This window comes from Nothobranchius furzeri, chromosome 16 (genome assembly GCF_043380555.1).
Source record: "Nothobranchius furzeri strain GRZ-AD chromosome 16, NfurGRZ-RIMD1, whole genome shotgun sequence".
NCBI classification, from domain to species: Eukaryota; Metazoa; Chordata; class Actinopteri; order Cyprinodontiformes; family Nothobranchiidae; genus Nothobranchius; species Nothobranchius furzeri.
The window spans coordinates 2,811,624-2,829,827 of record NC_091756.1 but is presented as its reverse complement, the minus strand read 5'-3'; the positions used below and the strand labels follow the sequence as shown (position 1 = coordinate 2,829,827).

The 18,204-nt window shown below is 44.1% G+C and overlaps 1 protein-coding gene across 2 annotated transcripts in view; it reads left to right on the top strand.

Annotated features, from left to right (window-relative positions):
- Window positions 1-18,204, top strand: part of LOC107395618 (formin-2) — a 99,491-nt gene that overhangs the window by 67,553 nt on the left and 13,734 nt on the right. The window contains exons 11-14 of one of the 2 annotated variants that reach the window (XR_011516810.1): window positions 9,594-9,685; window positions 9,917-10,046; window positions 10,430-11,427; window positions 11,506-16,404. Coding sequence is in view for 1 of the 2 variants with exons in the window: in XM_070545351.1 (XP_070401452.1) it covers window positions 9,594-9,685; window positions 9,917-10,046; window positions 10,430-10,576 (369 nt within the window). In the remaining variant the exon portion in view is untranslated. Of the gene's footprint in view, window positions 1-9,593; window positions 9,686-9,916; window positions 10,047-10,429; window positions 11,428-11,505; window positions 16,405-18,204 lie in introns of those variants that run through there. The other variant, XM_070545351.1, reaches the window with a different exon arrangement.

Here is an 18,204-nt window from a genome sequence, read left to right as displayed (position 1 = left end):
ACCTACATATTGACCTACATGCCACCGGTCGTCTGCAGACATAATTCCATCCTCTAAGGTGGATTTTACTTTCCATCTTCCAACAAGATTCTGCAAACCTGGTTGACATTTCAGGGGGGACAAGATATCAGCCTACGTTCCCAAACAAAGCCTTCTTTTGATAAGACTGCAGGATTGCTCACGCTCATGAAAGATGAAGTTATACAGCTCACAAGTTAAATAATCATTAAATAATAATATGGTTGAATGAACAAATGTTGTATGAATACTGTTATTAATGTTTGAATAATCTGTGCCTAATTCAATGAAGTTGAAATTAATTTTAATATTACAATTAAACATTTTGATGTTATCATCAGTAATGTTTGGTTTAACAGGTGAATCATTATCTACACTCAGACACAATGTTCATTAGATATAAATTAAAGTTAACGTCATGACTGAAAGAACGAGATTGCGGATACAAGCGGCCGAAATGAGTTTTCTCCGTAGGGTGGCCGGGCTCAGCCTTAGAGATAGGGTGAGGAGCTCGGACATTCGGGAGGGACTCGGAGTAGAACCGCTGCTCCTCCGGATCGAAAGGAGCCAGTTGAGGTGGTTTGGGCATCTGGTCAGGATGCCTCCTGGACGCCTCCCTGGGGAGGTGTTTCGGGCATGTCCTGCCGGCAGGAGGCCCCCGGGTCGACCCAGGACACATTGGAGAGATTACATCTCCAATCTGGTCCGGGAACGCCTTGGGGTCCTGCCGGAGGAGCTGGTGGAGGTGGCCGGGGAGAGGACGGTCTGGAGCTCCCTAGTTGGGATGCTGCCCCCGCGACCCGGACCCGGATAAGCGGAGGAAGACGACGACGATCTAAACCTGACTCTATTTCCACACTGTTCCACACAATTGAAATCTTGATAAAGGGATGCCTCGATACTGGATCATTTTGAACCCTTGAACTCTTGGTGAGAATGTCTCTGATCAGAAGATCGATAAAGTTTCAGACTGTTGAACAGAGTTAACACAATTCCAGAAGCATGTTTGGGTGTGACACTATTTGAGGCCTTCTCCTTGGCTTGTCGGATAAGCGGAGAAGACGACGACGACATCCCATCCCATCCACTTATATTCATCCATCACAGTCGTCTTATTCAACTTGTCATGTTTTTATTTCTTTAGAAATTAAATTTCTTACTTTTTAAAAGCCTGACTGTCTGAATTAAACGAAGTGTGTTTGATCCCTGAAAAGCAAAGAATCCTAGAATCTTCTGATTAAACATTCAAAGACCAATAAGGTTGATATATGTAGAGGGTAACTATTGTTGCTTTTAAGCTTAATATATTACCTTTACTTATGACCAATAAGCTGTGATATTCTATATAAATATAGAATATCACTCTGATTGATCTCTGAATGTTCAATCAGAAGAATTAGGATTCTTTGCCTTTTCAGTGATCAAACACACTTCGTATTAATTCAGACAGTCAGGTTTATAAAAAGCAAGACATTTATTTTCTAAACAAATTAAAAACAAGACAACTTTAACTATGAGGTGATGAGTGTAATGTAAAGTGATGTGTGGATGTTATGTTATCAGAGCCCTCGTATATCTGAAGAAGCGGGGTTCTGAGTGTGCATTAAACTATGAAGTTGGTTCTTATCAAAACCACATCAGACGCAGTCACGTGTGTCTACCTCACCCTTTCTTTGGAGACCCTCTTCGTGGATCCGGAGGTCAGGGAGGTCGGATGACCTCTGGGCACCGAGGTTGAGTAGATTAACGGCAGCACCGACGCTCCAGTCCAGAGATGTCGCCAGGCACAACAGGCTGGAACTAGTTTGTGTCTAGAACAGCTGTTTCTGAGTAGCTGTGTCAGCTGTAGGCAGCTTTTAGCTTGTCGAAAGCTTGTGGTTAAAGAGTTTGCTCTGGTGGCCAGTCCGGAGTTCTGCTAAAAACTAACAGAATGCTGAATCACTCAGCAAGTGATCCTGTTTTAATATTCTCATATTATGATTTACTTGGCCAGTCGGGACGTGCCATGTTAGGAGGTGTTCACAAACAACCCTCAGAACATCACGCCTTCTCAGATACCGGATGCTCTGGTTTGTGGGTAAGAAAATATCTATGTGCATGAAATTACTTTAACTTTTATTTATCTCTCATGAACATTGTGTCTGAGTGTAGATAATGATTCACTCGTTAAACCAAACATTACTGATCATAACACCAAAATGTTTCATTGTAATGTTAAAATTCATTTCAACTTCATTGAATTAGGCACAGATTATTCAAACATTAATATTATTATTCATAAAACATTTGTTCATTCAACCATATTATTATTTCATGATTATTTAACTTATGAGTTGTAAAAGTTAATCTTTTGTCCTGTGAAGCAAGCGGATAGATAATGCCGCAGCGTGGCAGAGAGGAACCTTGAGGAAGGAACATGATGTTTACAATCAGAGTGGAAACACGCAGTGGTGAATCTTTCCTGCAGCTTGGAAGATTAAGAGATGCAGAGAGGCAGATTCATGTCTGTAGATGACCGGTCACCGAAAAGGTCAAACTGTAGATGAAAACTGACCATTCCTGGACGCTACATATCCCCCTTATCAAGGACATGGGGTCCTGGCAGAAACCACGAGTCGTCGAGTAATTCCAGAGGCCTTAAGGCCTCAGTCAAGGAAGGAAAGGATAGTTCCCAGGCATGGAGCATCAGGAGTGAGGAAAAAAAAAAACCCACACCGGAGAATAGTCAATGGTGATCTCAGCTCGAAGTAATAATTCCAAACAGGCAATAAGTTCAATTCAATTCAGGTTTATTTATAAAGCGCCAAATCACGACAAGCATCGTCTCAAGGACCTTCACATAGTAAACATTCCAATACACGTCAATTCATTAAGCCAGTCAGAAAAAAAGTTTCCAATATAAGGAACCCAGCAGGTTGCATCGAGTCACTGACTGGTGTCAGAGTCTTTACAGCAATCCTCATACCAAGCAAGCATGCAGCGACAGTTGAGAGGAAAACTCCCTTTTAACAGGAAGAAACCTCCAGAGAATCCTGGCTCAGTATAAGCAGCCATCCTCCACGACTCACACACACACACACACACACACACACACACACACACACACACACACACACACACACACACACACACACACAACTTATATACCAAGTAGTATTTCTATGGTTACATTGTGATGTCTTAGTAAATATTCTATTTGGTGAGAGATAAACTTTATTGTATTTATCCTAGTGGATCTATAATTAAACGGGTAAACTAGTAGTAGCACATTCTGTGTCAAAGAGAGTAAAAAGTTATTATCAGGAGACGGAGAATATATAAGTGGTTAGCAGCAGTGTGCTAGCTGATGGCCCCCTCCATGAGGCCACCACAGCTCAGCAGAACATCGTTGTTGCTTCTTCTGGGGAGAAAAACACTAAGAGAGAAAATAAAGTTAACAGCTGAAATAGCAGGAAATAATACAGTTAAAGAGCAGACCATAGAAGAAAGCAGTAGAGTGTGGAAAGTGGTCAGGATGTCCTCCAGCAGTCTAAGCCTATAGCAGCATAACTACAGAGATAACTCAGGATAATCTATCCTATTTAGATGGAGGCATGTTGGAGGCAGGGCAAGGGAGAGCCGTCTTTACCGACTGTACACTCCACCTCCCTCTACTCCCCCACTTGTCCAGAATGTAGGCTAACATCAGATTTTAATCATAGGCCCTGTCAAATAAAAAGGTTTTAAGCCTATTCTTAAAAGTAGACAAAGTGTCTGCCTCACGGACTAAAGCTGGGAGCTGGTTCCACAGGAGAGGAGCCTGATAACTAAAAGATCTGCCTCCCATCCTAATTTTAGATATTCTGGGAACCACCAGTAAACCTGCAGTCTGAGAGCGAAGTGCTCGGTTAGGAACATATGGAACAATCAGATCACTGATGTATGATGGAGCTTGATTATTAAGAGCTTTATATGTGAGAAGAAGGATCTTAAAATCTATTCTGAATTTAACAGGTAGCCAATGTAGGGAAGCTAAGACAGGAGAGATATGATCTCTTTTTAATTCTCATCAGAACTCTAGCTGCAGCATTTTGGACAAGCTGACGACTTTTAACTACATTCTGTGGACTATAATAATTCCATTTAGCGTAATCCTTAGGCAGGAAGCAGATGAGCAGGGAACGGACCAGATCCCAGGCGAACCGTAGAAATCCAGCAGCCATGGCAGGAACCAAAGGACGTCCAGACCTAAACGAACCGGAACCACAAGCAACAGGCAGCAGAATCAGATGATGAAGCGGAGAGGTCCTCCAAGGGAGCGAGGACCACTGGGGAAACTCAGCAGAGAACAGAGCACAGAATGTAGACACACATCGATTGCATCTGATGTAAAATAATAAATATATAATCATATATATATATATATATATATATATATATATATATATATATATATATATATATATATATATATATATAGTTAAAAGAAGTAATAATATAAAGAAGAAGAAACGCTGAAATGTAATTCAGTGTTATTAGTAACTAAACCTATATGTGAATGTACCACAGTAGGAATCAGAGATTAGTAGATAAAATGAAGAATAAAATGAACTTAAATCAGTCATAAAATGTATAAAAATTGCAAAAATGATCTACATCACTAGGAACTGAAAAATCAAAGAACATGGAATTTGGATCAAACATAACAGTTAGTGGAGTTACTCATAGTTGGCTGTTATGAACTCAGTCATACAACTATAGAAAACCCACAGCATGACCACAACAAAGTCAACCAAGTCTGTATGTTATGTTTAGACATGAAGTCTATCCACGCACACACACACACACACTCTACAGAACCTGTGTGACTTACATCAGAGAACCGAGCGAGAGCGGACGGAAAATTCACCCCTCTTTTGATTCGAATCGAGTTGGGTTATCAGAGTCTTGGGTTGTAACATCATCCAAATTAGTGGAACCCTTGAGCGATTTGATTTGGTTCCTGTGGACCCACTTATAGACGGGATCTTTGTTTCCTTCGGTGATCTTGATCTGATACACAACCAGAGAGAGTTTTTCAGTTATCAGGTATGGACCTGATCACTTCGGTCGAAGTTTCTTAGCCAGTTTACCAGAGGTGACTTTTGTGTGACTGGAATTAGGAGCAAAGATGTAGAACCAGGCCTCATCACCCACACTGAGTTCAGAATGTGAGACCTTCTGGTCATAATAAGCCTTCCTGCCCTCAGCTGATTTCTCCAGATTTGTCTGTGCAAAAGAAAACGCTGCAGGCAGATGGATCTTCAGGTCCTGCAAATACTGCTCGTTAGTGCAAGCCGGAGTGGCACTGGACTGAACTGACTGGTACAGCAGGTGAAGCGGCAGGGTCATCATCATTTCTTTAGTGCATGCCATTGCGGGGTCAATTTGAACACAAATCTTTTGTGTGAACAGGCGGTAGATACTCATCAGTAGATCTGGGTGCTCTCGGAGCGTGATACCCGAAGAGGGCCCAGGTTTGTACAGTCGCATTAGAGGAGGCTGTGGAGGAAGCTTAGCTGCGTTTGACATCAGACAGACACACGCAACTAGCAAAAGATACTTTGTCAGTCCTGAAAACTGAAACCAAGAACGTTTTAGACTGTAGACTGACGCAGGCGTGGCCTTGCAAGGGTTCGGTGCAGGTGTGCGCTCTGGAGGGCCCTCGGTCGATGCGCAGGTGCAGTCCGAGAGATCAGGGTCAACCAGTAGTGGTACAGGGTGACATTCAACCCCCCCTCTGGTAGGTGAGTCACCAACCTCAGGGCTAGAGGTCACCAGCGCCAGCTGTAGTGCAATAGGGTTAGTGATGTTGTCAGTCCCCCTTTCGGTAGGCGGCGTCCCCACCCCAAGGTGCTGGGCTTCAGCTGGAGTCTCAACGCCACCATCACCCCCCCCCCCCATCAGTAGTTGGTGTTCCCACTGCAGGGTGAAGTGATCCTGCTGCAGAGATCTGTGGGTGTCACTGACCTTCGAGGTACTGGATCAACTGGTCACTCTGGCAGCGCCATTGTAGTTAACGCCTAAAGAGGGAATGACACGAACACGAAAGAGAGCACGGAGCTCGACAGAAGAAGGCAGATGACAAGTGAAACTGAGACGCGCGTAGCGGACTTCAATGTTGAAGCTCTAAAGAGCAAGCAGCAATGACGCGATGCGTGCGCTGGTCACCACACCATCTCTGTTGCGTTGACTGTTAAGGAAGGTCACTGGCTGATGTTGAGTTTCAATGAAGATTTTCTGTCCACCGATGTAGCTGTAAAAGTGTTTAACTGCCCACATGGTGGAAAGCAAAGCTTTTTCACAGTCAGAGCATTTTAACTCAGGACTGGACAAGAGCTTACTAGCATAGGCTACGACACGCCTGTCACAGTCATATCCTTGATAGAGACCGGCACTCAAGCAGTTAGATGAGAACCCGACCTCAAGGTGGAAATCTTTGCCACAATCAGGAAGAACCAGGCATGGAGCTGAGCATAACATGGTTTTCAGGTCATCCATGGCCTGTTGCTGCTGCTCAGTCCACTCGAAAGGTACATCCTTTTTCAGCAGGGCGGTCAGAGATCTCACCATCTCAGCGTAGTGTTCTACGAACTGGCGAGAGTAGTTGCACACACGGAGGCAACTCCGAAGTTCAGAGACATTTGTAGGAGGTTTGATGGTGGCAACTCCTTGAATTCTGCCAAGTTGAGGCTGCACTGCCTGTGGTCCCACAAGGAGGCCAACAAACTGAACCTTTGACTTTCACCGCTGACCTTTGACGAGAGAAATCTTTGCACCAGCAGCTGCAAGCTGACCCATGACATGGTCCAGCTTGGACAGGTGGTCATCCAAGGTACGCTTACGAACAAGAATGTTGTCAGCATAGATGAGGGTACCTCGCTCTCGAGCATCAGGGCAGGCCTTGTCCAAGAACTGCATGGTGGCGCAGTTGTTAGCACTGTTGCCTCGCAGCACGAAGGTTGCAGGTTCGAAACTCTGCTGCGGCCTTTCTGTGTGGAGTTGCGTGTTCTCCCAATGATTGCGTGGGTTTCCTCCGGGTACTCCGGTTTCCCCCACAGATCACAACATGCCCTATAGGTTATAAATTGTAAGTCACTTTGGATAAAAGCGTCTGCCAAATAAATAAACATAAACATAAAAAGATGTTGAACTCAGTTGGTGAGTTGGAGTAGCCAAAAGGACACAGAGTGGAGGTGTACTGGCGGTTGGCGAAGGTGAAGGCTAATTTATATCGGTCAGATTTATGGGCAGGGATTGTCCAGATTCCAGATGCAATGTAAAGAGTGGAGAAGTATTTAGCGTCTCTCACCTTTGGAAGTTCTTGTTCCAGGCGCGCCATCGGCCACCTAGAGACAAAGGGACTTGTTGTTTGAGTTTCCTGTAGTCAATGGTCTGTCGCCACTTACCATTAGGTTTCTTTACCGGCCACAATGGAGCCGAGTAACTGCTGTTGCAGGGTCAAATGATACCCTTCACCAAGAGGCTGTCAATGATGTCAGGGATGATGTTGCTCTTCCCGTAAATCATGGCTGCCTCCAGGTTGGTGTAGGTTATCCAGAGTGAACTCTGTAGTTATGCTGCTATAGGCTAAGACTGCTGGAGGATACACTGACCACTTTTCACACTCGACTGCTTTCTTCTACAATCTGCTCTTTAACTGTATTATTTCCTGCTATTTCAGCTGTTAACTTTATTTTTTCTCTAAGTGTTTTTCTCCCCAGAAGAAGCTACAATGACGTTCTGCTGAGCTGTGGTGGCCTCATGGAGGGGGCCATCGACTAGCACACTGCTGCTAACCACTAAAACATTCTCCCTCTCCTGATAATAACCTTTTGCTTTCCTTGACATTGAATGTGCTACTACTAGTTTACCCATTTAATTATAGATCCACTAGGATAAATACAATAAAGTTTATCTCTCACCAAATAGAATATTTACTAATAAATCACAATGTAACCATAAAAACACCACTTGGTATATATGGTGTGTGTGTGTGTGTGTGTGCCTGCTCTGTCTTCTCCATCCCCAGTGAGTCGTGGAGGATGGCTGCTTATACTGAGCCAGGATCCTCTGGAGGTTTCTTCCTGTTAAAAGGGAGTTTTCCTCTCCACTGTCGCTAAATGCTTGCTTAGTGTGAGGATTGCTGTAAAGACACTGACACTAGTCAGTGACTTGATGCAACCTGCTGGGTTCCTTATATTGGAAACTTTTTTCTGATTGGCTTAATGACCTGACCTGTATTGGAGTGTTGACTGTGTGAAGGTCCTTGAGACGACTCTTGTTGTGATTTGGCGCTTTATAAACAAACTGAATTGAATATTTTGTCCTTCCTGTCATGGATAACACAAAGCCTTGCCGGGAAGAGCAGGCCGTACAGCACATGCTGTCCACCTGGAGGAAGCCTCCTCACGTCTGTAAATGCAGCTCTGGCTTGGGCGACTTTCGGCATATTATCAGGGAAGATTGCAGCCGGTGCCCTGTTCTAGTGAATTTGGTCTTGAGAAAGTGCGCATCTCAAAATATTTGCACAATCGCAACTCAAACAATCTGCACATTTGTGGTAAGAATGTAGTTTAACCACAATAGTTTGAGGCTTGCTACTTGCCTGTTGGGGAGATCCAATGGGATTGGACTATTTTGGTTCTGTTTCTAGTTGTAGCATTTCTTTTAGCGTCATTGCTACCGTTGTAGTTGAGCAAGATTCCGGACCCTCAGGAATTTCTCGTCTGACCTTTGAAATCTTTACAATTAGCTCGTGGCTTTGAAATGTCTCTTTAGCTCCGCCACCATGCACCACAAGTAAATAACTTTGTTAGACCAGGTGGACAGTCTGCTCTCCACTTCCACCACGCTTGTCCTGACCCGCTCAATGTCTGAGTGAAGCTCTGCGGAGGTGTTCTGTAGTTCATTTCTCATGACCCTCTGCTCACTTGTGATAAAATGGCCTATATTGGTATAGCGCCTTCTTAGGGTTCTACAAGCCCCCCAAGGCGCGTCTCAACACAGTCACTCACCCATCCACACACACATTTACACACTGGTGGTGATGAGCTACAAAGTAGCCCCAGCTGCCCTGGGGCAGACTGACGGAAGCTAGGCCTGCCGAACACTGGTGCCACCAGTCCCTCCAACCACCACCAGCAGGCAAGGTGGGTTAAGTGGAGCCAGGATCAAACCTGTAGCCTTCCGATTACTGGACAACCTGCTCTGCTTCCTTAAATACAGTTGAAGTCTTCCATGATGGCACCTTTCAGTCTAAAACTCAGTCTCAGATTCTAACTTTCGTTCTCCCCATGCAAACATGTTTTCTCCAGGTACTGCGGGTTCCCCCAACAGACTACAAACAATCATGCTAGGTTGATTGTAAGATGTTTTGGATAAAAGCATCTCCTTAGTAAACAAACAAACAAACAGATATTCCATGCAGACTGGCAGAGTGTTAGCTTTCTCCATGCTCATTGCTTTGTTACTGATGGAGATTAACCATAGTACAATATTTCATATATTTTTTGCTGTTAAAATAATGAACGTAATTAAATGCACCCGTTTCACAGAGGGCACAACAAGAGGAGTTGGACAAGATTGAAAAGCACATAAAGTCCTGTAAAGACAAGGACGATTCCAAGCCTCTGGACAAACCCGAGCAGTGAGTAATCCTCCCTACAAGGTGAAATATGTTGTAATGTTAATTTATAAATGCTCGTCTAATTTCAATACTTAGCTAACATGCAAATTCAGACTGTCACTACATAGACTAGTCAGTCTTCCCAAACACAAGATTTTAAATTCACAAATGTTGCCTAAATGCTGCCCAACCTTTCATCTAACCCAGATCAAGCCTTACTCCGACAGACACTACGTCGTTATTTTGTTGCAGGTTTCTGTACCAGCTCTCCCTGATCCCAAACTTCTCCAGCAGAGTCTTCTGCATTCTGTTCCAGTCCAGCTTCTCTGAGTGCATGTCCTTGATCACCAGGAAACTGGAAATCCTGCAGAGGGTGTGCAAGGTGAGTGAGGAAGTAGCACAGACCCTCTAACTTTCACATTAAAGTACTAAATAAATCACAAAGTACTCACATGACCTCACATGTCAAATTAAGGCCAAATGCCTAAAGGAATTTTCTAGACAGTCTCAAGTGTGTTTCTGTGTAAAATGTATAAATAACCATCTTACCAGTCATAGTTTACTGTCTGAGAAACCTGTGGACGTTTTAATCCTGTTGCATCTGCCTCATCAGCTAACAGCTGTTTGACTGCAGTAGTACCTTGTGTTGCAATGACTAATGTGAAAGAGATGGCCATATGAAGGCTTATAAAACACTAAATACTAACTGCTGTTGCCTTACTGGTGTGGTCTGTTTTAAAGGGAATACTTACAATCTCTTTACAGACACTGCAGGAAAGTGAAACGGTGAAAAAGATTCTGGGTCTTGTTCTGGCTTTTGGTAATTTTATGAACGGTGGTAATCGAACCAGAGGACAAGCAGATGGCTTCACTCTTGATATCCTGCCAAAACTCAAAGATGTCAAGAGCAGCGTGAGTAAAGATGATTTAAACAAACTTGGACACTTTTCTTCCATCCTGACCATTGACTCTAGGAATACTGGACAAACCCTCCATGATGGGTTCTTTAGATATGAATTGAGGCACAATAGACGGTTCCAGTCACCGCCATCTTGGCTGTGTCACGAGTCTTGTCATGCCCAAACAATCCAAAATGGGCAAAGAGGTGGACCTGAGAGCAAGTCTCTGAGAATCATGTCAGCCATAACTTTCCCAGCTACAAGCTAACTGAGCTAAGCTAAAGTTTTTTGGCCAGAAAAACACGGCTGAGCAACTTCAAAGTGAAGCATGCATCAACTCAACAAGCTGTGGTGGTCTACCTCAGAGAGCTCCACAGGCAGCCAGGAGGACTACAGTGTCAATTCAAGTTTATTTACAAAGCGCCAAATCAGGACCAGAGTCGTCTCAAGAACCTTCACACAGTAAACATTCCAATACAGGTCAGGTCATTAAGCCAATCAGTAAAAAGTTTCCTGCTTAAGAAAACCCAGCAGGTTGCATCGAGTCACTGACTAGTGTCAGAGTCTTTACAGCAATCCTCATACTAAGCAAGCATGTAGCGACGGTGGAGAGGAAAACTCCCTTTTAACAGGAAGAAACCTCCAGAGAATCCTGGCTCAGTATAAGCGGCCATCCGTCACAACTCACAAATATTGGTTCTGCTCTTGGTCTGGCGTTATACACTCACCTAAAGGATTATTAGGAACACCTGTTCAGCTTCTCCCTAATGCAATTATCTAATCGACCAATCACGTGTCAGTTGCTTCCAATTAATTTAGGGGTGTGGTCCTGGTCAAGACGATCTCCTGAACTCCAAACTGAAGGTCAGAATGGGAAAGAAAGGTGATTTAAGCTATTTAGAGCGTACAGTTACTGGGATTTTCACCCACAACCACTTCTAGGGTTAACAAAGAATGGTGTGAAAAGGGAAAAACATCCAGTATGCGGCAGTCCTGTGGGCCAAATGCTTTGTTGATGCTAGAGGTCAGAGGAGAATGGGCCGACTGATTCAAGCTGATAGAAGAGCACCTTTGACTGAAACAACCACTCGTTACAACCGAGGAATGCAGCAAAGCATTTGTGAAGCCAACACGCACAACCTTGAGGAGGATGGGCTACAACAGCAGAAGACCCCACCAGGTACCACTCATCTCCACTACTAATAGGAACAAGAGGCTACAATTTGCACCAGCTCACCAAAATTGGACAGTTGAAGACTGGAAAAATGTTGCCTGGTCTGAGTCTGGATTTCTCTTGAGACATTCAGATGGTAGAGTCAGAATTTGGCGTAAACAGGATGAGAACATGGATCCATCATGCCTTGTCACCAGGCTGGTGGTGGAGGTGTCATGGTGTGGGGATGTTTTCTTGGCACACTTTAGGCCCCTTAGTGCCAACTGGGCATGGTTTAAATGCCACGGGCTACCTGAGCATTGTTTCTGACCATGTCCATCCCTTCATGACCACCATTGCAGCAATTTATATTTTATTTAATTTATATTTTATTTATATTTATATCTATAAATCAAAAGCAGTGTTGATTCAGCTTGTTCATTTGTTTGTCACCTCGTATTAGTTTAATCGGGGGCACCGACAGTTTTTGTTAAAAAAAACCTGGAAAAATGAATTTGATATTCAGATCTGTTCAATGTAATCATTCTGAAATTTAACACCACAAATTAATCTTAAGGATGAATTCTTGCCAGAATGCGCTGACTATTCTCAAGATTGCTAGAAATTATCAGGCTTTTATTTACGTTTTGTGAGTTTATTACAAACATCAGTTGTTACAAATGACAAATGAACCAAACATAAATTTATAGTTTCATGCATGGAATTAAGAAAGTGGATAAACTCAAAGCTTAATGGCAGTGATATGAAATAAACTGACCTGTAATAAAAGTGGCAATTAGGTGACACACGATTATCGTAGAACTGAGGATAAGTTCTGATGGGTGTGTGTGTGTGTGTGTGTGTGTGTGTGTGTGTGTGTGTGTGTGTGTGTGTGTGTGTGTGTGTGTGTGTGTGTGTGTTAGTGCAGAAGGAGGTGTGTTCATGTGTGTGCATGCAAATGAGAGTTCATTACAGCAGAAAAATGAGAAAAAGTCTTAAAAGTTGGATCAAGATAAAACACGCCATAAATGTGATAATCTGAATTCACTAATCGGGCTTTAGCAAGAAAAGTCAGCTGAAAGAAATGATTCACAGACCTTTCCTTCGTCGCCTGAGTTGGCCCCCCTCTACATCAACGGGGAGTGTGTGGAGAGGGTCCACACCTTCCGGTTCTTGGTGTCCTCATCTCTGATGACATCTCCTGGGCAGAAAACAGCTCAGCGGTCATCAAGAAGGCCCAACAGCGGCTGCACTTCCTGTGATTCCTCAGGAAGTACAAACTGAACTCCGACCTGCTGCTGACCTTCTACCGCTCGTCCATTGAGAGCCTGCTAACCTACTGCATCACGGTATGGTATGGCAGCTGCACCAAGGCGGATAGTGAGGCTTCAGAGTGTGGTAAAGACAGCACAGAAGATCATCGGCTGTCCTCTCCCCTCCATGATGGACATTTATTCCTCCCGCTGCCTCAGTAGGGCAGCAAACATCATCAAGGACAGCTCCCACCCTGGCTTCAACATGTTCAGACTGCTTCCCTCTGGGAAGCGCTACAGGTGCACTAATACAAAAACCCACAGACTCAAAAACAGTTTCTTCCCCAAAGCAATAACCACCCTGAACTCACACATGCACCAATAACACAGCCCCCCACTTCCCACATTGACCACCACTATCTATTGATACCAAACTCCATGTGCAATAAATTGTATATACATAACATTACTGTCCATATGTACATAGCACTGCAGACCTGTACCCCCCAAGTATGTTTGTTTTACACTGAGTAAGAGATGCTCTGTATCTCACTTTACACCTGTATAGTGACAATAAAGGCATTCTATTCTATTCTATTCTATTCTGATAGGTAACCAGAGGCTGAATCAGCTTTTTGGGTCCCGGCGTAGGCTTTCCGGACGGGAAGGTTCTAGTTCCGGTGTAGGTCAACGGTAGTCTGTGTAGTGAAGGAGACCACATTCCTCTGCACTGGCTTGACTTTGTGTTTCTTCGCTTCAGGTGCACCGAAAACGTTGAATTCAGAGCGCGGGTCCAAATTTTCAAAAATGGAGCCGAATCAGAAAAACTACTCCAAATTCGTTGAACTCTTATTGTGAAAACTTTACCGGACCAAACCGACCTCCGGTTTGATGTAAACGATTAAAAAACACAAACTGAGTTACCGCTGGGTTAAACTATAACTTTTGGGAGCGCCAATGACTTGAGAAACTTTGAGAGTGACGGCGTTGCTTGGCGAGGTGGAGAGCCTAGCAGAATTTGCTTAAGGCCTGGTTCTTTGTTCTTTGCTCTGCTCCACAAGGTTTGAAAACAAGGTTTTTAAGGCTTTTCCTTGGACACGCCCATATGCATTTCCCCTATTAACCACTGGATGGCACTGTGGCTCTTCCAAATAAACTCACCATAAAGTTCACATCACAATTTACCAAAATTATCCGTATAAGGCATGAAAAATTATTACTTCAAACAGGGAAGGACTAGACTTGATCATTAACATGAACTTTAACTGGTGACACAAAAATGGCGTTTTAACATTGAAGAAAAACACAAAACAAACATTTATTCCTGTAACTGATAAGAGTTTAAATGTTTATTTTGAACACATTTAATGGTAAACAAGTTAAACACCTTTTGACTGTTGATAAACAAAAATATCAGGTTTCATAAGGACTAAATTGTGGAAACTTCCAGAACAACCCCTGAGACGTTTTATGAGAACCCACGCCACACGTTGACATCAAACAGGTCCGTTTCTGATACGTCCGAGTCCTCCGATTGGTACAGGAGAGAAGCACAAGTCATGATAAAATTTGTGACTAGGGGGTTCCGTGTAGGAGATGAACCTGATGTGCTGGAAAGGAATTCTGTTTTTTATGACTGCGGCCCTGTTTCAAATTTCCCCTCTGTTATGGTGTAAGAGAAATAAAAGCTTTGTGTGAAATAACAGTTTGTTGTCCTTCTTCTCGTGAGTCCAACCAAAATTATTTTAGAATGTAAAATGTGGATTTCCGCTACACCATGTACCCATCCTCTGACGGCTACTTCCAGCAGGATAATGCACCGTGTCATAAAGCTCCAATCATTTCAAATTGGTTTCTTGAACATGACGATGCGTTCTCTGTACTACAACGGCCCCCACGGTCACCAGATCTCAACCCAATAGAGCATCTTTGGGATGTGGTGGAACGGGAGCTTCGTGCCCTGGATGTGCATCCCACACATCTCCATCAGCTACAAGATGCTGTCCAATCAATATGGGCCAACATTTCTAAAGATGCTTTCAGCACCTTGTTGAATCAAAGCCACATAGAATTAAGGCAGTTCTGAAGGCGAATGGGGGTCAAACACCATATTAGTATGGTGTTCCTAATAATCCTTTAGGTGTGTGCAGATGACTTTATCACCTCTCATCTGGACTTCTCATTGGCACTCTTGTTTCAGCCCTGAATCGGCTGCAGATTGTACAGAACACAGCAGCAAAGTTCTTGACAAACACAAATAGATGCAGTCATATCACTCTGGTTCTGGCGCTGCTCCATTGGCTCCCTGTAATGTTTAAGGTGAGGTTTAAGGTACTGGTCTTTGTGTTTAACGCTTTGAACAGTCTATCACTTCCCATGGGCGATGCCAGGCAGTAGCTAGGGGCTCCTAAAGCAACCTCACGGTTGGGTCAAGCAGTGGCTTAGCAACCTCGCCCAGATAGATGCAGACTGAGGCTGGCTGATCTCTTGCTACTATGCACACCTACCGTGAAAACTAAAGCGAGGGGGGAGCAGGCTTTTGTGTGCTGCCCTCATGCTCTGGAGTGTACTACCCCTCTCAGATAGACAGGCATCATCCATCGTTATTTTAAAATCCCGACTATAGACCCCCTTTTCTGACTTGGCGTTTGGCCAGTTTTTGTGTTATTTTCTGGTGTTATTATTGACTGTTTTTGTCCTTTTTGGATGACAGCTGGTGAGCTGTCATGCTGTTTTTTTTATATGTGCTATAGAAATGAAGTGGTATGGTAAATATTGAGTTTGGCCTGCAACTTCGTCCCAGTTATTCATTTTGGCCCAGTTCAAATTTAAGTTTGACACCCCTAACCTAAGACCTTTACGAGCGCATTAGGATTCCCTTTGGCATTATGAACCCGCCAGCTGCATTTCAGTGATGCACAGAACAATGCCTGGAATTGAATAGACCTGCTCTAGGATTAGAAAAGCCTGACAGATTGACTCACCCATCTTGACTCACAATGGGGAAGGCTGTTGTTGTTATAACATCCAGGAAGCAGCAGAAAACATTGTAAAAGCTTACTGTTAGCATTAGCAACACCAACACACAGAAAAACTCCTGCAGGCTTGTGTTAGTTGTGGAGATAAAACGTCAGTGTTGCAAGTCAGTGGTAGAGCTGCGTTGCTGTAATACAATCGAAGGCAAGATGTCCAAATATCAGAAAATAAGACTCCAAATCCGGCCACCTGCTGCCACTCTGTATGGTAGCAGACTTGTTGGTCCTGAAACAACGTGGGTTTTATTTAGCCTTGAGTACAGCTTGCAACAGGGATGCAAACTCTCATGCACTGAGCAAGAGACACACACTGACCCTCTTCACGCACTCTCATGCCACACCTCCAATATTTCATGCTAAGGAATCAAACCAGCCCTGCTTCATGGATGGGGTACAGAAGCAAACAGGCCACATGCGGCCAAAAAAAAATGCCAACAAACCTGGGCTCATAGTGGGCAAAAATCTCTCTTCTGACACTAACTTGTCATGGACAGAGCGGTTTTAAATGAGCCACAGGAATCTGAAAAATCTGGGTTTTGTTCACCCAATTGAACAAAAATACAACACTGAGAAAATGGGGCCCCTAAAAGAGGTCAACTTAACTAGAAGGCTTTACAGCAACGTAACCGTAGCAAACAAAACACTAACTGACCTACAACAGGAAACACCAGGGAGGATTTTATACTGGCTGATCAGACCATTACAAACGAGAGGGAAGGGACTACAAATACAACATTAAAGACTAAAACAGTATAGGAAAAAATTACTAGTCATTAAGGTAACATTTACTGAAAATTAAATATATAATTAATTAGCAAACCAATTTGAATAACTAGAAAACAACAACAAAGCAAGACCAAAAAAAGCCTTCTGGCAGAGGACGTTGTCGCCCTCTGCTGCCCGCTCTCCCCTCTCCGACGATGCAGTCCCATGCACGATCCAACGTGTAAACTCCATCGTCTCTGTTCATGGTCCCACATCCACGTCTCCTTATCTCTATAGCTTCTTTTATCCATCTTTTGTATTTTTGTTGTTCGTGTTTATGATCCTTGTGTTGTCCCAGTCCATTATATGGTTTTCTCTTGTGCAGTGATCTGTTACGGCTGACTTCTTTATTGTGCTTTCTGCTTCTTGTTTTGCTGCTCTTGTGTGTTTTTGACTTGTTTCTTTCTCACACTCCTTTCTATGTTCTATTGTTCGTGTGTTGAGTTGGCGTCCGGTTTCTCCTATGTATGTTTTATTGTAGAGTTTGCATGGGATTTCGTAAACGACTCCACATTTAAGTCCAGCTGGTATCTTGTCTTTTGGGTGTACTAGTCTGTTTCTAACTGTTGTGTATGGTTTTGTTGTTGTGTTTATGTTGTGTTTTTTCATTGTTGCTCTTATTTTTTCTGTTATGCCTTTGATGTAACCAGCCATTCCTCCCCATCCCCACACATTTCTCTCCTCCTGCTCCCTTATATCATCACACAAACATGCACATAGGACCTTGGGGGGTGAACAAGTCAGGGGGTGCAGGTATGGACCCCATTTCCGCATTCCTGTGGCAACCTGCCCCCCGATTTTATTTGCACCTTAAACACTTCCACCTACGACATTCCATGCAAACACATACTCAGGGACTTGGGAGTGAGCACATTCAACAGCATTTGGCAGGGGGATTTCTCAGTCTCATCCCAAGTGCCGGTGCCCACTTCCAATTTTAAACTTCACTTAGACACTGAGGGCTGTGGATGCAAGTGGGGTGGTGTGGGTGCATCAGCTGGCATAGGCCAGACAGTGTGTATGGGGAGCATGAGTGGGTGTCCGGCGTGCATTTTTGTAAGTCTTTGGCTGTATGTGCATGTGTGAGCATGAGGGAGGGAGTGTGTGACTGTGTTTGTGTATGACTGTATATGTCAGGTGGGGCCTTTGACTCCTCCCCTCTCCTGGGACTTCTTTTGATGATATAGATCTTCGTCTCCCCTCCCCCCGCCACACCTGGTGTGGAGTGCGGTGCCTTGGTCTGCCTGGGTCGTGGCTCCCGGGTCAGGGGGTTTAAGATTTTTGGCGTCTGCCTGATCAATCCCGGTGGCTGCCTGGTGGGGTCTGGGTCCCTGGGCTCTGCTGGGTCCCCGGCGGGGGGTGGTCACCCTTGGGTCCCAGGTCGCTGGGTCCCGGGCTCGGCCGGCTAGGGGGTGGGAGGCTGCGGGCTTGCCGC